The sequence below is a fragment of the Herpailurus yagouaroundi genome, unplaced genomic scaffold, assembly GCF_014898765.1.
Source record: "Herpailurus yagouaroundi ecotype Mexico unplaced genomic scaffold, PumYag 29, whole genome shotgun sequence".
Taxonomy (NCBI): domain Eukaryota; kingdom Metazoa; phylum Chordata; class Mammalia; order Carnivora; family Felidae; genus Herpailurus; species Herpailurus yagouaroundi.
This window is the reverse complement of record NW_024412377.1, coordinates 76,053,034-76,072,609: the sequence shown is the minus strand read 5'-3', so window position 1 is coordinate 76,072,609 and position 19,576 is coordinate 76,053,034. Positions and strand designations below refer to the sequence as shown.

Below are 19,576 nucleotides of genomic sequence, written 5' to 3'. Positions count from 1 at the left end.
TGCCTGAATTCTGAAGATCCAAACTTGCATTTAAAAGCCAGTTCTTTTTTATTTGATAGGTTAATTATTGGTGGTCTATAGTATTCCTCTATGGCATATCTTTAGCTGAGAGGGGTGTACCTCTTATATTCAGTGGTAATTTAGGGTTGATTGTGCATAGATATCTCCTAAGTCTCTAGTTCCTATACTTGGCTATGTGGGTTCTTCAAAATCTTTCCATGTCCCACGTCTGGCAGATACATCAACATTTGATATGCAGACCTGGATATCCACTTGGAAAGGAAAAACAGAGAGAAAGCCAAGTGCTAAATGAAATTCCATCCTAGGTCACATTCTTAGAGAATTTTATGGTCCTGATTTGTGTCTGATGTGCGTTAAAAGAAGCCATAAATTTCAAACAACCTCATGCAGTTAGAACAAATTTTGCTTAGAACGCCAGAAAATAGACCTCACTGTCTCTGCTAAGTACGTCGCCCACACGCATCCTCTCAAGTCTTTCATTGCAGATGACATTAACCTTTGAGAAGTCCTCCACCCTGCGCACTTTCAGAGCCATTGCATTTCCTTTAATTAATGTGCGTGAGTTACTATTTCTGGAGTCTTAGTCCTTCAGAAATATTTGATTCCCAGGACTTGCTCACACTTGCTTGCCTGTAAACTGCTCTCTGATCTTATACATCAGGCAGTCTGAACTAACACCCATTGAGACTGAAGTTCCATTTTCACTTAAGTAACTGTCATCTTATTATTGAGTTAGAAGAGTCGGTGGCACTTTTTAATCTCATGGAATATTCCCTTGCATTCTCACAAGGCTGTGCTTCTGCCTGCTTGTGGCCATCCCAAGGCTGCCTTTGTTTATTCTGCCTGTTAGTTGTCGTAATTATCCTCTGGCTCCCTTCCCCTTGGATCCTGTACTTCTTTGGCGTATGATGGGAGAGAGAGAAAGAAGGGAGAACTTCTTTTAAGATGTGATTTGAAAATATTTTCCCATATTCTTTTTGTGTAGTGTTGAAATCTCTAGCATGGTCATATGTGTATCTTGTGCCCAACAGACCTCATTCTTATTCACTAGGGGTGGGATCTTGTTTTGCAAAGCTAGGAATAATAAGTAGGAATGGAGCAAACCCAGGTAATGAACCTGTCAGCATAATCTTTTCCCAGTTGACCCCCCACCATTGGCAGCAGGCCCTTCAAAGAAAGTGTCCAAGGCCTGCTTTATTTTATGGCACCTACTGTTTGTTTTAGATTTACATTTTGATATGACATTCCTTTTGCTGGCAGTACTTTTCATTTCAACTTGCAATGAATTGTACTTTGAACTATAATCATATAAATACTTTGATATTATACTCTTTCTTTAGGATGTGAAAAAGATGGTTATGTACAACTCTATACCAGTCATTTACTTAGCATTCAAATGAGATCTTGAGTTTCTGGAAGAATGCATGAGTCACGAGAGTAAGTTTCTATGAGAGGGAACTCTGAGGAATGTTCTGTTAACTACCTCTTAAAGATATTGATTTGTTTCTAATTATAGAAACTAAAATTAAACACTAATCTGGTAAGCTTTCAATGTGGAGCAAATAAGTGGTTCTTAAAGCAGTATGTCAGAAGGAGAAGAAAATCAGAAAAGGGACAGAGAAGTTATACTTTGAATAATTTTTGCCCTTTACAAAGGACAATTAGTCCTCTGCATAAGCAGAGGCTCAGGCAAAACACTTGACTTTCCTTCCTAATGAAAAGCCAAAGAGATGGTATATCTTCATGATCTGTTTTTCTCTCAACAGGTCTCCTCTCCATCCTTCCCTAAATGTTTTTGCTTAATAACTCATTTTATAAATTTAATGATGGCCCACTTTTTTTCAAAAATAATATTTGTCTCGTTTCCCAGCAGTACACACAGTGATTTAATATTAAAAAAAAAAACAAAAAACAAAAAACAAAAACTCTTGGGGTATCCTACACAGATCCTGACAGCTCAGAGCTTTCCTGAAAATTCTGTCCTGAGCCTTTTGTTCACCCTCATGGCTTGAGGGTTCAATTTTTGAGTGGTTCCCAAGTATGTAATTCTCTGACTTCTTTCTTGAGCAAGAGTCCAATCTTCTACTGGGTATTTCCACCTGGATTTTTAGATGACACTTCAAATTCGTGTTGCTTTGCACCCAACAGCTTAATTCTTCATAAAATGCATTTGGCCATGTTGGTTTATTATCAAAATTCCTAGAATGATTCAAACTTTGGAAATCCAATATAATCCACCCATAGTAAAAGAAGTTAAGGGGGATGAGAACCATATGATCATCTACATAGGTTCTGAAAAAACAGAGGAGTTATCTTCTTGTTTGTCAAACCCCTTGTGTATTGACAGAGGGATATTGAAAAAGAGAGAGAGAGTAGAAGGTGGATACAGTCAGATCAAAAGTTAGATGTCCATAGAGTGAGATAAGCCATTTCATAAAAATGAATATAAGGTAACAATTACATCACATACCAAAATAAATTTTAAGTGAATAAAAAACAAAGGCCAGCTACTCCCACCTCAGAGCTTTTTTCAAATTCCCTTCTGCCAGGGATAATACCCTGGGAGGATTCTGAAAGAAAGGAAGGATATCCTGTACTTGAGAGTGAGTCTATGGAGATAGAATCCCTCTTATTCCTTCTATTTCTCTTGGTAACAAATGTAGACTTGTTAACAGTAGGATTTTCTATGATTTATGAACTGTTGTAACTTCCAATTGATTCTTTCCTTCTAAAGTATCTTCTTCAACCTCCTAGGCTTATTGTATTCTTTGGTGGTAGAAAACAAAGCCTTAAGTTCTAGCAAGTCCATTTTCCAGCCATTTGTTAGGTTTTTAAATGGTGGTATTAATATCTCATGATGGGATTTTTGGACTTTAAATTCTTATTTTCAATGCAGTAAGTGAAAGACTTTTTATTTCCCCTGAAAGTTGTGAGTCAAATGGCTCATAGTAGGTGTTAAGTTTTCTGACCAACCACGCTTTCCAAGTCATGACACTATACTTTGATGTAGAACATATTTTATTTTGTAAATACACCTGTACTCACATATTTTAACAATAAATGATGTTTTATTTTATCAGACAAGAAAAGACAAAATATGCAGTTTTGCATACACCCGCGATTCAAGATCATTTTAGATTGTTTAGCATGTTTCTATGTAAAGGTGACTGGTAAACTGTGTTGGTAGAGCAGCAGTTTGAATGCAGACAAAAGTAGCTGAGCCAAACCCAAACCAGAAAAGGCAGCTCATGCTGAATATTGACCATGCACAATAGTATAATTTATCTTTAATTTTTTCTTTGTTTTATCTCCAAACTCATTTTTGTTTAATGTCTTTCAACCACTATTATTCGGAGAAAAATAAAGAAGTGACATTTGATAAGTTTCAGTATCCTTTTAACAAGCGCACAGTGCTCCTCTAGGACAGTGATTTTTCTCTCTTCTGTACTTTCATAAAGACACATTTTCCAATTTTATTTTCTAGTAAACTGTTTCTTCATATCACATCCCAGTGACTACTGTTGGTTTAAGATGGTGATAAATTTGCATTAAGAATCCTTCCGCTCATGTTCTGACCACTCACTGTGGTTTCTGTTTCACTGCGGTGTTGTGCAGTATTTTATAGTACTCAGCACTCTACTGAAATCTGGAAGGGAATCTGTTGTGAACACGTAGCCTGGAGCTTTCATTTTGTACCCGCATACTGTTCTCAGCACTTTAAAAGGGGTCTTCCTTTAAAAAGTATGTGGGTGTATGCATAGCTGCAGCCTATACATTATTGCTTTTCTCTTTTTGTTCTATAATAGTTGACCACTGTCCTGCAAAATTAAATTGTCAAATCATGCTCATCTTAAGGAATAAGATAGTTTATATTATCAGGAGCAACATAATATCATTGTTATACAGCTATTGGAATGGTTGAGTGATGGGGCCTCTTGGAACGTTTGTGCACAGACGTGTAACTTGTATTCACATTCATGTGTCATTTTCTTTTAACAGTTGACTTTAAACCTCGTGCCAGCATGGATACTGTCCATCATATGTTACTTTTTGGATGCAATATGCCTTCTTCCACCGGAAGTTACTGGTAAGGGATAATGGGCTCATAGTCAAAAGGGGTGTAGAAAATGTGTATGTTTTATAAATACAAATTGCATCTGTATATGTATTTTACAACTGATTAATAAATAGGTAGAATGCTTACTTTTCAGAAAAGAACATTGTTCTTTTGCATCACGTGGTTATCATGGTCTGATTATCAGTTATTTAGTCTGCTATGGAGCACATCCATCAGTCTTAGACACTGACTTAATAAATGTTTGTCTGTTGTCGTAGATAGTGTATCAAGGTACAGACAGCTTATTTAAAAAAGACAGACAATTTAGATAATGGATGTTCTGGTGTTTACTTTTTTTAAGATCTTGCTTTAATCCAAGGAGCACCATGGCTCTGTTCTTTGAGCACTCTTTTATCCTAGACACAGTGCTAGGTAATCTGTATACACCATTTCATTTTCTCCTAAAGTTTTTGTAGAGCAGTTACCATTGTCCCCACTTTACAAACAAGGAGCTTGAAGAGAATCAGTATCATGTTTAAGGTAACACAGCTGGTTGGTGTCAGACCAGGATAGAACCCTAGGTTGTCTGGTTCCAAATCCAGCATTTCACCACGCTGCCTCCCATTTATTCGAGCAACTGTTGCAGTTTTAGAATTTATTTTAATCACTATGTAGAGTCTTAATATCAGTAAATGATCAGTAAACATCTATTAAATGCCTCTTGTGTCCTAGAACTATAGCAGATGCTGTGGAATAGAATACATAGATATATTTTTAACCCCCAGAAGCTTACAGCTTAATTTATGGCTTGAGATCTGTCCTTCCCTTTTGTTCTTTGGAGTTCATGAAGATTGGTGAGCTTTGAAAATAGCTATGCATTTAAGCCTCATATTTTGCACCGATAGCCAGAATCACTGTTATGTATTTCACAGTCCAGAATGACTAGTGTGTCTTGCTTTGCATTGAAAAAGTATCTGTTTTGTGTTCCTGTCCGTGCATAATCATGTAGACTGATAGACCCTTCTCTGTGCATCCTAATATTCATCAGGGTGATGCAGGGCACACAGCAACTGTATTCTAGTCGTTCTTATAACAAACGACTGTAATATGTATTTGGAACTGTTAAAAGCACAGGGCAATTAGTGGAAATCTCCAGGGACCAAGTACCATCAAAGCATTTGTTAATAGGCTTAAGTTATTTGATGAAAGGAGCATATCACATAGGAATCCTGCTCACATGACTGGGTTTACATAAAAATGGAGCCAGCAAATCACAGTTAACACTCTTTGATAGCAGCAGTCCAGTTTTTGCTCTTCGATAATTTTTTGTAAATAAAATTCTGGGAGTAAAAGATTATTCTGGGGGTGACTGGGTGGCTCAGTCGGTTAAGCATCCGACTTGGGCTCAGGTCATGATCTCGCGGTCTGTGAGTTGGAGTCCCGCATTGGGCTCTGTGCTGACCGCTCAGAGCCTGGAGCCTGTTTCAGATTCTGTGTCTCCCTCTCTCTCTGACCCTCCCCCATTCATGCTCTGTCCCTCTCTGTCTCAAAAATAAGTAAACGTAAAAAAAAAATTTTTAAAGATTATTCTGTGACAGCTTTTTCTGAATCTTACACAATAAATCACATCCTTTGATTTTACGTTTTTAAAATATTTCTTGTGAAATTGGAAAAATTTAGTTTGAATTGGAATTAGTGAAAATGGCAGGAAGGAATATAAGCTTTTAAAACCTGCTGTAACTTTATCTTGGTAGAAGAGAATGAGGGAAAAAACAAAACGTCACTAAATGTTGTTATGCTTTCAATTGAGAAAGATTATATACAATGAACTAAGCCTGGTTTACTGTTCTCCTATCAAGGGAATATCAGAGCAAACATTATTTGGGCCCTGTAGAAGTATTTATTAATATTCTTAAATATACTGATTTGAAATTAAGTCTAGTAAAATATGTATATTTTTTTTCCAAAAGACTTCCAAGTTGGGGAAAGAGAGAATTCGAAGAAAAATGTAAATGAAAGCGAAAATGGCAATTTTGAGTAAAGTAATTGCTAGATGTATTATTTTGCTAAAATTACTACTTAAAAGGCAACATAGTACAGCGAAAGAGTAGTGAACTAACTAGCTGGATTCCCTGGGTTAATTACTTATTTCATGTGGACTGGTCTAAGTTTCTTCATTTCAGCAAGGGACTACCACTGGATCATTTCTAGAACTCCTCTATGCTCTGTAATTCCATAATTCTATGAATATAAATTGCATGCAGATGCTGAGTCAGATTGGAAAGTCATCATTATAAGGCGTTGGAGATATGTGCACTGGTTGACTCACCTCAAGCAGGCCTCCCACTGCATTACTGCTGAGTAATTAGAACTCTGAATGGCATTATACCTATATCATTTTAAGGGGATTTTAGTAATCTACCCTGCAGCCCACATTCCCGCTTAGTCTATAGGTTTGTTACGATTGACTTTATAACCATACAAGAAGGACAGTAATTGATGGTGGTATTTATCTTCTTTGAGCCAAGCGCAAGTGTTCATCTAACATTTAAAGTAGGATCTTTTTAATCTATATATCTAGGATCTGTTCGATAATGTAAACCAAGAGGTATGCATTAAGGAAAACTCTTCCAGTGACTCTGGCTTCCACAATCCAGTCTTATTCTCCATATAAAGATGGTATAGACTTTTTATCCCCCAATATTTGGCAAGATCCTTGCTTCTTTAAAGCATTGGCACTCACAGAATATTTCACAGACTAAACTCTTCAGTTGCTTCACAGAAACATCTCATACCCTGTCTCCTCACAGCCACACAGGCACAGCCTTGGAAGCAGCGCATGTTTTCCAACTGCTTGGCCCCTTATCCTCCCTCCCACCTGAATTACAATGCTAGTAACAAAAATCTATCAGCGTCAAAGCCTCGCATTATTTTTCTTGAATGTTTGAGTCATAGAATGTATCACACTCATTTTACAGTTGCAAATCTATTCTTCAACAGCTCCAAGATACAGACAGTAGTTAAATTAACATTCCCCAACGTTCCCATACATTTTTGGTTATGCTACCTGTAATGTTTTTTTGAGGCTTAAGAAAATCAAGAACTCCTTCACACTCTGGGAAAACCTTTATGGAAATACAGAGCTGTTTTAATGAAAGAAGAAAAAGCTAATGGGATATTTTAGCACCAAAATGTCGAGCTTGCCTCTTTTTTTTTTTTTTTTTTTTCCTGTTTGTTAGCTAGGATTAGCCCCCTCTTTTCACTTCACTGTTCTATTTTCATTGCCAGCAGGTTGGCAAATAGGTATGTGTCTCTAATAAAGTAAACATTTTCCCCCTGAAATTATGAAGTTATAATTCATCCCCTGTCTTCAGGCAGCACTTTTAATATGAAAGCAAAGAGCTGTGCTGATGATATTTCACTGTTGTGCCGCCCTCCTTTGCTCTTTGTAATTGCCTCTTTCTTCTGTTCCTTAAAATATATTTACAGTTATATTAAGTTTACATGAAAATACTAGACACAGCACGAAGCAGTTTTCATTATGTAGTCATTTTAATTTTAAAGTTTTTTTCCCCACACATATTCCAGTCTTTTGTGTCTCATTCCAAATTAGCAGCCCACACCGCTAATGTGTCTAGTTAATTACATGCATGTGCATTTAAATTGCATACATTGATGTGAACCTTTTAATATACTGTGGGGTGGTCCCTTTATAGTTAGAGTGGGCCTGGTGCTCAATTCCAAATTAACATACCTCTCGAGGATGCAAACAAGGACCAGCTGATGGAAAAGCTGCTGGCCCTTGTGAAGAAGGCAGCAGTACCTGTCAGATGTAACCCTCAAACCTTCTTTCTCAGGCCCTTAGAGGAGGAGACAGTTAACTGTATCTAGGGACCAACAGAAAGTAATAGCACCAAGACTGGAGCAAAGCGTAGCAATAGCATGATTTGTTGGACTCCACTGGTGTTTGCAGACTTCACTCAAAGCGTAGCAGTTCTAAGTTCTCCAGATTTGTTGGCTACACGTGAGGCATAGGTGAGTAGATGTGCCTTTTAGGGTCAGTAAGGAAATGAGGTGCAGTAAACTGGGTAATTTGGACATAAAACATCTATTACAGCTCCTCGCTAAAAAATGGTAAATTTCTAAAGATCTTAGAAATATTACATTTGTCTATTCTATGAATACCTTTCTTTATTCTGTTTTTATTCTCAGTTTTTTAAAATAATGCATGGCTGGCTATGGAGAGTATTTCAGGCTTTGAAAATCATGATGTTTTGTTCATACAAGTTGTTTGACATTTGGGGTAATTCAGGAGCACCACTTTTTGTAATGCTGGTTTGTACAGGCTTGTGCACTTTTATCTGCTGAGCACAGGACTTAGGGTTTAAAGCAATTTATGGCTGCAAACTGCAAGATTATGTGCTCACAATATTGGGTGATTAAAGCGAATGGGCTTCTCAGGTATCCTGCCTTGTACTTAGGCGTCATCTTCTATACATAACTGAAGTCATTATGTTTAGTCTTAGCAATTAATATTTGATTTCAAAACTATTTCTAATGATGCTTATGACCAAGTACTTTTTACAAATCAAAGATGGCTTCTACAGGGTTGTTTGATCTTTTTTGAAAAGAAGAATCCCAGCTGGTTAAATGAGGCTGTTTCCAGCTGTTCTAACTTGGAATCCTTCTCAAGCTAAAGCAGTAGTGCTTTACCATCCTATGAGGCTTCAGCTTCAGTCCCTTTCAACTGCTTCTATTTATTAACCACCTGCTGTGTCTTTTTAAATGCCACTGTCTCCACAGGGTTACAGATGCTGATGTGGTGAAAGAGAAAAGTAGCTAAAACATACAAATATATATATCGAGAGAGAGAGAGAGAGAGAGAGAGAGAGAGAGAGGAGCCAGTATGTGAGACACCCTGCTTGGTTACTCATTTAAATGACTGCTTTTTTTAGGGTGCTAGTACTTTGCGGATACGTCTACAGTTTTGTTGCCTCCCTCATGATGCTAATGATTCTTTGGTTGGGAGTGGCATTCGCATACACTGCCTTTATGCACCCTCTCCATATCCTAGCTATCTGTCATCCGTGCACAGTGTATGTTCTGCAGTCTCTTCTTTGTTTCTTCTGCTGTAAAGAAACTTGTAAAGCTAAACGTACATAACATCCTCGTCAGTATAAATAAAAATAACACAATCTCCAAAAACTGCGCTGTTCCTCATTCTAAGCCATGAGGACACAAAGTGTGTCTTTGAGTGTAGTAGCAAATTTTAGACATAAATTTCTACTAGGCTAAAATTAATTGTATCCATTTTCTTTTTCTATTGTAATGTAATAGATTCATATGATAGCGCATATCAGGGTAGCATAAGGGATCTTTGTTTATATAAAATACACTTGGTACTTATTCTTACTTCTAGTTACCAGTGAACCTATTCCTTGGCTAATTTGTAGGTGCCTGGATTAGAGGTGTTGATAGGAGTTCCTTAGCAACTGACCAGTTCTTAGTTGACTAGTGTAAACTTTCATAATATACAATGGCATGATTATAACCATTTGGACAGTTTCAACAGAAACAAAAATTACATAACTTTGAATATGGTTCTTTCTTGGCAAGACGAAGCATAGTGCTGTAACACCTAGTTTAGAGCCAGTAGTAATAAACATTGGTCAAATTATTTAACCTGTGTTTGTCAGTTTCCTTATCTGTAAAATGAGACTACTAATCCCACCTGATTGGGTCATCATGAAGTATAAGTAAAGGAATGTAAATAATGTGTTTGGTGCGGTGCCTGGTTCGTAGAGGTCCTTAATAAATGGTAGTTGTTATCCTCATTCGTTTATTAATATTTATTAACCATTCACTATGTGCCAAGTACTTTGTTAGGCACTGAAAGTTTGGTGTGAACAAAACAAACCCACCCTCTTTTTTTATGGAACTTATGGCTTCTTTAATCTTGCTGGGAAGGTGGGAGTGTGGGTATTGTGGGGCTATTTATCAGGCCACTTTAAATCACCACTTTTATTTAGCTTTCCCATTAAGTATCTTTCTAATTACTGTGTTATTAGCAATACCTATTGCCTACCCATTGCACTGATATTCACATAGGATTTGTCTGAATTGGGAAATAATTGTCTATGGGTTTATAGAGCAGTTAATGAAATTTGAATATCTGATTATTCAGGATGCAGTTTTTAATGATAAAGACATTCCACATGTGCTATATTGTGTTTCTTAAAGAAACATTCTAACTTTGGATTAGTTTTTCAGTGGCCCTGATATTTAATTTATTAAAATTGGAATTTAAGGCTATATAGACTTAACTTGAAGGCATGACAATTTTATTTAAAAAAAATTTTTTTTAGACAAAGAAGAAATGACTTGTCAGATCTGATCTTCCCTGAGTAACCTTGGATTTTAAATAGCCTTTAACTGATACAACTAGAGAGTACTTTAACAGTCAATCATGCTTTATTTGGATAATTCGAAAGGACAGGTTAGCATTTTTCAGTGCTTGGCATAGTCTGAAAATATTCATGCCATCTGAATGGTTTCCCCATGGATTAGAGGTGAAAAGGTTCTAAAGCAACGGTCCAGGAATCCAGAATAGTTTTCTTTTCAAAAGTTAATTCTCATCATTTTTACTATGACGACTAAGAAACCACAAGGGAACTGTGTGAATCTTTTCACAATTAACAGGCTTAATCTGGAGGAGCCTTTAGGAGAAGCTGCTAGATTTATAAGAATAAGAAACCCAGTTGATGAAGCCTGAAATTACAACAGCCATTGATCAAGGGTTACATTGCCTCCTAGCCTGAAGACTTTTCTTATTAATAAGAATAGTAAAAATCCTCTCTGTTTTTACAGTACTCTTTGAAAAGCCAAAATACACAATACCGTCTTTATCCTGGTGGTCACCTTATGTGGAGAAAATATGATGTTATTTTTCACTTAAAAGGGAAAATGGAAATCTGAAAATGAAAAGATTGCAGGGATTTTAATTAAATGCTTTTGCCACCCGTTTGCCATTGTATCATCTGTTCTAGAACCCATTTCTCTTGGCTTTCTTATTTTTCCTCTCTACCTAGTCCTCTCACATATTAAGTTTTAGGATTAGTTTGAATATCCCAGTGCCTTCCAGTGAGTCATTCTTTACTCAGTCTTGAGTTTAATAAATTTCTTAAAAATTATAAAACAGGACTTAAAAAAATCAAGGTTTGCTTTTGGAGCTCTGCTTTTACCAGAGCTCAGAAGAAAATGAAATGTCTGGAGCACTTGGGTGGCTCATTCATTTGAGGGTCCGACTTCAGCTCAGGTGGTTTGTGAGTTCTAGCCCTGCATCTGGCTGTCTGCTGTCAGCAGGGAGCCTGTTTTGGATCCTCTGATCCTGTCTCTGCCCCTCCCCCACTCATGCTCTGTCTCTCAAAAGTAAATATTAAAAAAAGAAAGAAAGAAAATGTAAAATCATTGTCTTCTTGTGAATAAGTGAGGACAACTTATTTTATCTAGAATTTTGTTTTAGAATTGTGTACATACATTGCAGCTTAGTTCAGATATGAGAGTAGTGTAGTCATCGAAGCTTATCTTCATAGAATATAATTTTCTGCCCATACATCAATCTCATGAATTGAGACAGAAGGGAGTGTGACAGGCAGAGCTTTGAATCAGGGCTTGAATACGTGACCTTTGGAAGTTAAACTCTCTGAGTTTAATCAGCTGTAAAGCATAACCTCGTTGTATTCTTCTTGTGAAAGCTGATTTCTATAAAACGCCAGGCAATAATTCAGATTTATCATTATTTAATGTTTTAGTTAAAACTTTTTAAGTAAATTAAAAAAAATTTTTATATTTGAAAGTACAATAAAATTAAGGTCAGTTCAGATTTTTTAAGTGTTCATATATGAAAAGTTAAAAACATACTTGGAAGGCAACTTCACCAAACACTTCTTGGATATTGACTCAGTGACAGGCAGGTATGCAGGTGCTGGGAGTTTATGACCTTAAATCACTAAGTATGCACAGGATTAGTAAGCTGATACTTAAGATGAACACTATGGTTAACAAGTACAAGTTGGCCTGGATAGGGACCAGAGAAACTTCCCCGAGGAGAAAGCCTAGAGGGAATCTTGAAGGAGAAAGTCAGTACAGGTTTGTCAGGCAGAGATTTGGGGAAGGGGTTTTCCAGGCAAAGGGAATAGTACAGAAGAGAGACTTTACAAACTGGCAGGAACTTGGAGTGCCTGGGTGGCTCACTTGGTTAAGCAGCTGACTTCAGCTCAGGTCATGATCTGACAGCTTGTGGGTTCAAGCCCCGTGTCTGGCTCTGTGTTGACAGCTCGGAGACTGGAGTCTGTTTCAGATTCTGTCTCTCCCTCTCTCTCTTCCCCTCCCCACTTGTGTCCTGTCTCACTCTCTCTCTCAAAAATAAATACATTAAAATAAAAAAGAAACTGGCAGAAACTTGGCATGAGTATAAGGGGAATTTTTTTCTCAGATATAAAAGATCCCAGATAATGAAAAGTCTTAATATGTTGTGCTACAATGTTTGGATTTTATTTTCATGTTATTTGGGAGGAAGCATTTGAAAGATTTGGTGCCAGTGAATGACATAATCGAATATGTATGTTAGAAAAATGTACTAAAGCTGTTTTCTCTGTTATATTTCATTCCGGTTCTCTCTACTCATACACTGAATTGACTTCCATATCAGAAGAAACAATTATCTTGTTTAACCTAAGACTGTCATCACGTTGATGTTAGGCACTTTTGTATATTTATGATCTTCGTTGAAAGCTCTGTAAACTGCCACCCGAGTCTGTAAATTTTAGTAGCTCACAATAGTGAGATATAAAGTTCATCCCATCTGACAGTCTCATTTCTTAAAACTATAATAGCATGAGTCCAAGCAGGAAAATTTTGCTTTTGGGCACTGTCCCATTCCCTGTGCCTTTGGTACGGTTGGCACAAGGATGTCACAGACATGTTCCAGTGCACAAGTCTCACAGGATAATAATCCTTCATCATAAATATATTGTTCTTGACAGTGAACACTAGGAAACCACAGGTTGATGTATTTTACACTGCACACTAACCAGTTTCTTTCTACAGCCTGATTGAGAGAAGCAAAACATTTGTTAAATATAACCTTATGGGGACCTCCTGGTTCCCAGCCCCTCAATCATTTATCCAGATGGATAACAACTGTCTGCACTTACTGCCTTTTCTCCCACCCATTTCTGTCTATAAGCAGGGACATGTCTGTGCCTCTGAGTGTGAAGGTACATTTTACCAGCGATTTTCTTATCTGTGACCTGGGTGTTGTCCCAGGTCCTCCTCAAGCCTCCCCCAGGTCCTCCCCAAGCCTCAGTTCCTAACCTGTTTAGAAAGCTACCACGGTACTGCCCATTTTCTTCCATGTGAGCCAATGTCCTGCCCAAGAAGCTGTCTCTGTCCTTCTCATTGCTAGTCCTGAAACCTTTCAAGTCTGCCCAAACTCCTGACCTGACCTTGCTTGGTGCCAGTTTCCCAAAACACAAATATGGGAAGGCACTTAAAAATATCACCAAATGGTGTTTTGAACAAATCCAATTCTTAGAATGGAACAAACTAAGAGATACAGTGTAATGGGAAAAAAATGTGTGGCTTGTAATCAGACAGCTTTTCGCTTATGAAATTGGATCTACCGATGTAGATTCCAATGTGCCAGTTACCATAGTGAGTGTCTTACCCACATCGCCGCCACAGCCCAATCAGAGAAGTTTCCATACAGGAACCAGGCCTGGGAGGGTTTACAGACATGCCCAGTCTGTATGAGGGGGGAGGTTCAACTCCAGATACGTCTTTCTGCCTGGGCTCCTGTCACCACACAACACTGCCTCTCAATAATGAGTCTGTAGATAAAGTGAATGTTTTATTAAATAATGCATTGCCCTAGTATAGTGCTTTGAGGTTTATAAAGTGCTTTTATTTATATCTCATTTGATTTATGGAATAACTGTGAGGTAAGTATAACTAACCCTGTTTTTCCAGAGAGAAAACTGAGGCTCACTAGATCAAGTGACTTGCTCAACATGAAACAACTTCTAAATGGCACAACCAGTATTCATAAACTTAAGAAAAAAGTCACATATGTATAACACCAGGAACATCTTAATGGGATATACTTGTACTGCTCCCTCTGCTGAGAGTAGGCACTGGGTACTACTGTTTCTTGCCGTGGCCAAAGACATATTGACGATGCTGATCCCCAAAGGGGACATGTGTATGACATTTGGTTTAGTCAACCTCCAAAGTAACAGTGTTAGCTTTGGTTTGTATGCATTCTCTGTGTGATGCTTACGTTCCTACCCAATTTACACAGAGTACATTCCACACAGGAACATACCACATTATAAATTGTATATCATCTTCACAGGATCGTTTCATATCGGGCAACACACAGACAAATCTCCCTTTGTGTTTACTTTTTTTACATGTAAAATTATTGTTTAGTCTTTGTTAAGATCTTAGAGCTGGTATGACTACAATCATGATACAATGACGTATTTTACTGTGTTTTCAAATGCCTTCCCCTTAACCTCTCTGCCCTCCTTGGTGGAGATTTTTTATGCATTTTGCTACTTGAATCTTCATTATGGCTACTTTTTTTTTTCTTCTTCTTCAGGTTTTGTGATGAAGGAACCTGTACAGATAAAGCCAATATTCTATATGCCTGGGCAAGAAATGCTCCCCCTACCAGACTCCCCAAAGGTATATCTGAGGCCTCTTGCATAGTCTTCTATAAAGCTGCTTAATTTCTGACTCCAAAGTACTTTTTATTATATGTTCTTTCCACAGTTGTTGACAGTGTTCCATTTTGCAATTTCACACTAAAAAAATATCTGTATTACCTGCTTTGTATTGAAAAGGTTTCATTTAAGTAGTTGCTCTTTCTCTGCCTCTCTTTGGTATAACTTGCCCAGCACAACAGCTTGGATAGAATTAGAAAATACCCTAGAATACCTCAAGCCACCTTTGGCCTACAGCACATTGGTTCCTGACAGCAGGAGCATTTCAGAAGCCAAGAGAGCTAGGAATTAAATAAATTGCTGTTTCAGCAAACAGATTAAAAAAAAAAAAATAGTCTTGGAACCTGGGTATTTAATGTAATACCAAACCTCAACTGGCTTTCTATCTTCACTCTAAATTGCTCATCACTACCAATGTGTGAATGAATTATCAGGCTCTCTTCTATTACCTTGATGTTTCTTAATGTCAAAGGGAATGTGCGGTTCTCTAACAGAATATGTCTGCCATGCTTCAGGGATGGTGTCTTATACACCTGTTTCTCTCTTGCCTCCCTAACTTTGCCAGCTCTAACTGATACCTCTTTTGCTTTGCTTCAAATGAGCTTCTGAATCCTCTCCATAGTTTACCAGGCAGCTGCTACCAAACATGTTTGCAAACTAATGGGGGCTGGGGGAAGGCTGTTATAGATTTGTTGACATTTTAAAGATCCATTGGTTGAGCAGATAAAAAAATTTTTTTTCTCCACCTGTAAATATTTTCTCTGTAGATTTTTAAAAAGCTTCCTAGGAAACTCTATTAATAGTAAGACCATTAGGAACCCTTCAGATTCCAAGCACTTATTGACACACTGGACTTTGTAATCTAATTGATAACTGATTTCCTCAATGACCTTTCCACAGATACCTGTTTTCATATGGGAATAAAAGCATTTCCCCTGAGATATTTTTAAGAAGTCTGTTTTCTATATTCAGTCAGAAAATAAAAATGAATGTGAATATATTCAAAACAAAATGAAAGTGGGTTTATGTATGTCTGTTATGTACTCAATAATGGCAGAATTTTGTTTCATTCTATTTCTTTCAAAATGAGTAAATTCTTCTCTTAAAGTGTATGTGTTTACTCTGGTTCTGAAATGGGAAGTATGGATAGAAACCTATCAGAGCCTGTAGAAGGAATGATAGATTATATTAGAAATTTTCAGTGAATGCCTGGTTCATTTCCTTTTTCATATAACATAATTTCATATGTTATATGCTATTTTATTTCCCTTTGGATTTCATAGATAAGCAACCTGAGATTAGTTCCATTTTAGACTTTCATCTCTAAAATATTAATTTATCATCTTTATAAATCTTTAGGAGTTGGATTCAGAGTCGGAGGAGACACTGGAAGTAAATACTTTGTACTACAAGTACACTATGGGGATATTAGTGCTTTTAGAGGTAAGTTTTTAAATTTTGGAACTAAGCACAACTTTCAATACTATAAATATATAGAATGCATACAAAAACTTAAAATGTATGTACAAACTATTGACCACACTCTCTGCTCATTGGGAAAAAAAAACTGCTTTTGTTTCCTTTAATTTGAGACGATTGAAGCAATGACTTTTATTTTGGAAATGATGCCATCTTATACATTCTACTATTCTGCTATGCTTCTTTCTCTTATGCTGACTTCATGGTTCTTTTGCTTTCCAATGTATTGTCTTATCTATCCTCTCCTTGCAAGCAGTATCGTCAGAAGAATAGGGACTAGCAATTTATTTCCATTGCTAGAGGCAAGCCATTGAGTGAGTCACCATACTTTGCAGTATCAGGGAGGTTCTCAGACTCTAGGGCTCATGTCAGTGCTTTCTCTGTAATCTACACTTGCCACTTCATGAACTCATCCATCATCCACTGCAGTAATGCACAGACCCCACCCACTCTTCTGACACTGCTGAACACCCCCCTAGACACTCATTGGTCTGCCCATGATTACCATGCACTTCATTTTTTTAATTGAAGTATAATTGACATACAATATCCGATTAGTTTCAGGTGTTCATCACAGTGTTTCAATATTTTTATACATTATGAAACGATCCCCATGATAAGTCTAGTTACCATCTGTCACCATACAAAGTCATTACAATATTATTGACTATATTCCCTATGCTGTACATTAATCCCCATGACTTTATAACTGGAAGTTTGTACTACGTACTTCATTTAAACCCTCCTTTTCTTATTATAGAATCATTAACATGAGGAAGGGGCCCTGTTCCCAAGGCAACAGAGACTGGTACTTGTTATTCCTTCTGCTACATTTAGTCAAACTCCAGCTGCCTTCCAGGTTCACACTTCAGTGTTCACGGGAGTGTAAATATTAAGGAATCTTCTCCTTGGCTTATCAGCTTTTCCACTATGTCTTGCTGACTTACACATATTGCCCCAAGTTTTCTAATTTAACGTGATATTTCTGCTAACTAACCTGATACATTTTCCTCTCCAGACACATTAGCTTTCTATCCAGTAACTAAGTCTTGAAGTACATGTCCATCTCTGCCTATGAATTATCCTCTGGGGCCTTTGCTGAGAGTGCCTCGTGTGGTGATAGTTTCCATAGATTCCCAGTATTCAGGATGGAGACAGTAAATGCGGTCTTTCTCTGGGAACAAATGTTAGAATAATTGTATATAGTTTTTCAATTAGAGCTAACATTGCAGTCAGACATATTATCAATTAAACAACCTCCTGTGGACCAGCCCATGAACCTGCCTTCCAAATGAAACTTGTTTTTCTATTAAAAATATACTTTGTGGGGCGCCTGGGTGGCACAGTCGGTTAAGCGTCCCACTTCAGCCAGGTCACGATCTCGCGGTCCGTGAGTTCGAGCCCCGCGTCAGGCTCTGGGCTGACGGCTCGGAGCCTGGAGCCTGTTTCCGATTCTGTGTCTCCCTCTCTCTCTGCCCCTCCCCCGTTCATGCTCTGTCTCTCTCTGTCCCAAAAATAAATAAACGTTGAAAAAAAAAATTTTAAAAAAATAAAAATATACTTTGAGGTATAGTATGCAAATAGCTTTCCGTTTTTGGAACAGAACCTAAAACCTTAAGTTGTTAACTGTAGTGTTGATAGAGGATTCTGTTGAAAACAATGAAATAAATGTGTTTGAGCAACGACAGAACTTATCTCTTCTAAAAATTGACTGTGTGGGTGTCAGTGGAACAGGCAGATGCCACCACTGCTGACTTCCAAAGCACTGACCTGACAATAATTTTCCCAAGAAGGCAAGGAAGGCTTTCCCTGTTCCCACAACTAAGGTATCCGGTCATACCTACACACGCTCCCCCACTCCGACTCTCGGTCCCTCTATAGAGCCCTGGACTTCACTTTTCAATCTAATTCCTCTTAGCTTTATAGTACATGCTAACAGATACCACAATGATACCCTAGGCAAGATGGATGATATGGACTAGTTTTTAAGCTATGTTACTGTCATAATATATATTAAGTTCTTACTGGTGAGGAATTAATTTTGTTTTATAATTTATGTTTAATCTAGGGATAATTTAAGTTTTGATATTTAGGGGTGCCTGGGCATCCTAGTTGGTTAAGCATCTGACTTTGGCTCAGGTCTTGACCTCACGGTTCGGTTTGTGGGTTTGAGCCCCACATCACTCTCTGTGCTGACAGCTCAGAGCCTGGAGCCTGCTTTAGATTCCATGTCTCCCCCTCTCTCCGCCTCTCCCCTGCTTTAACTTTGCCTCTCTCTCAAAAATAAATAAACATTAAACAAATAATAAAAGTTCCAATATTTAATATGTAAATATATAGTTATTCTTTACTGTAAGAGACTGATCAGAAATTTTTATACTAATTTTTCATTTTCCACCTTTTTGAGAACAATTTTCCTAAAAGAAGGTACAGATGAGGTATGAGTTAGAAGCATTACTGGTGCTATAATTCATAGGCCTTATTGTAATATAAAAATATAAACAAAAAATTTCACCATGTAATTTTTTTAGTAGCCTTAAATACAGTTTTGTGCCTTAAGCTATACACGGGTACATGGCTCAGAATAATAAATAAACACATGGGAAAATATCAAATGTCACTAAAACTAGAGAGCATTTTATATTTATTAAATTGGGGGTGTGTGGAGATTGAATTATAAAACCCAGGACTGCCAGGGTTTGGACTAATCTGGTGATACAGTTTGGGGAGCTTTTTGAATTAGTGCACTGTTTTGGAAAGCAACATTATCATATTATATACATTTTATATAGAACAGTAAAATCTTGCTCAAGGCTCTTATCCTAAAAAGAGTTGTTGTTTTTAAATGAGCTACCTACCCATGGTTGTTTCTGCCCCATTAACTATTAATATGAAAAACTGGAAAGTTAACAAATGTCCCTAATAATAGGGGACTAGTTAAATAAATGGTATAATAACAAAAATAATAAATCATAAAAATGTATAGAGACCACATAAAACCATAAGTAGGCTTGCATGTTTCCAAGTATTATAAGGAACAAGGAAAAAAAAAAGAAAATAGTCAATAAGCATGAAAGACAGGATTGTGTGATTATTTTTTTTCCTTGAAAGTGTTATAACATTATCTTAAAGTTTTTAAAATTCCACAAGTAGAAGTAATATGTTAAGTCTGTCAATACCTACCAGTTAGCATGCTGTATTCTCAGTCATACCCTTCTGACAAAAAGCATCA

At 37.2% G+C, this 19,576-nt stretch overlaps 1 protein-coding gene across 19 annotated transcripts in view; it reads left to right on the top strand.

Moving 5' to 3' along the window:
- PAM (peptidylglycine alpha-amidating monooxygenase) overlaps positions 1-19,576 on the top strand; it is a 288,055-nt gene that overhangs the window by 167,993 nt on the left and 100,486 nt on the right. For all 19 annotated transcript variants that reach the window (XM_040447619.1, XM_040447600.1, XM_040447591.1 and 16 more), the window contains 3 exons: positions 4,021-4,108; positions 14,742-14,827; positions 16,225-16,308. In XM_040447619.1, coding sequence (XP_040303553.1) covers positions 4,021-4,108; positions 14,742-14,827; positions 16,225-16,308 — 258 coding nt within the window. The remainder of the gene's footprint in view (positions 1-4,020; positions 4,109-14,741; positions 14,828-16,224; positions 16,309-19,576) is intronic.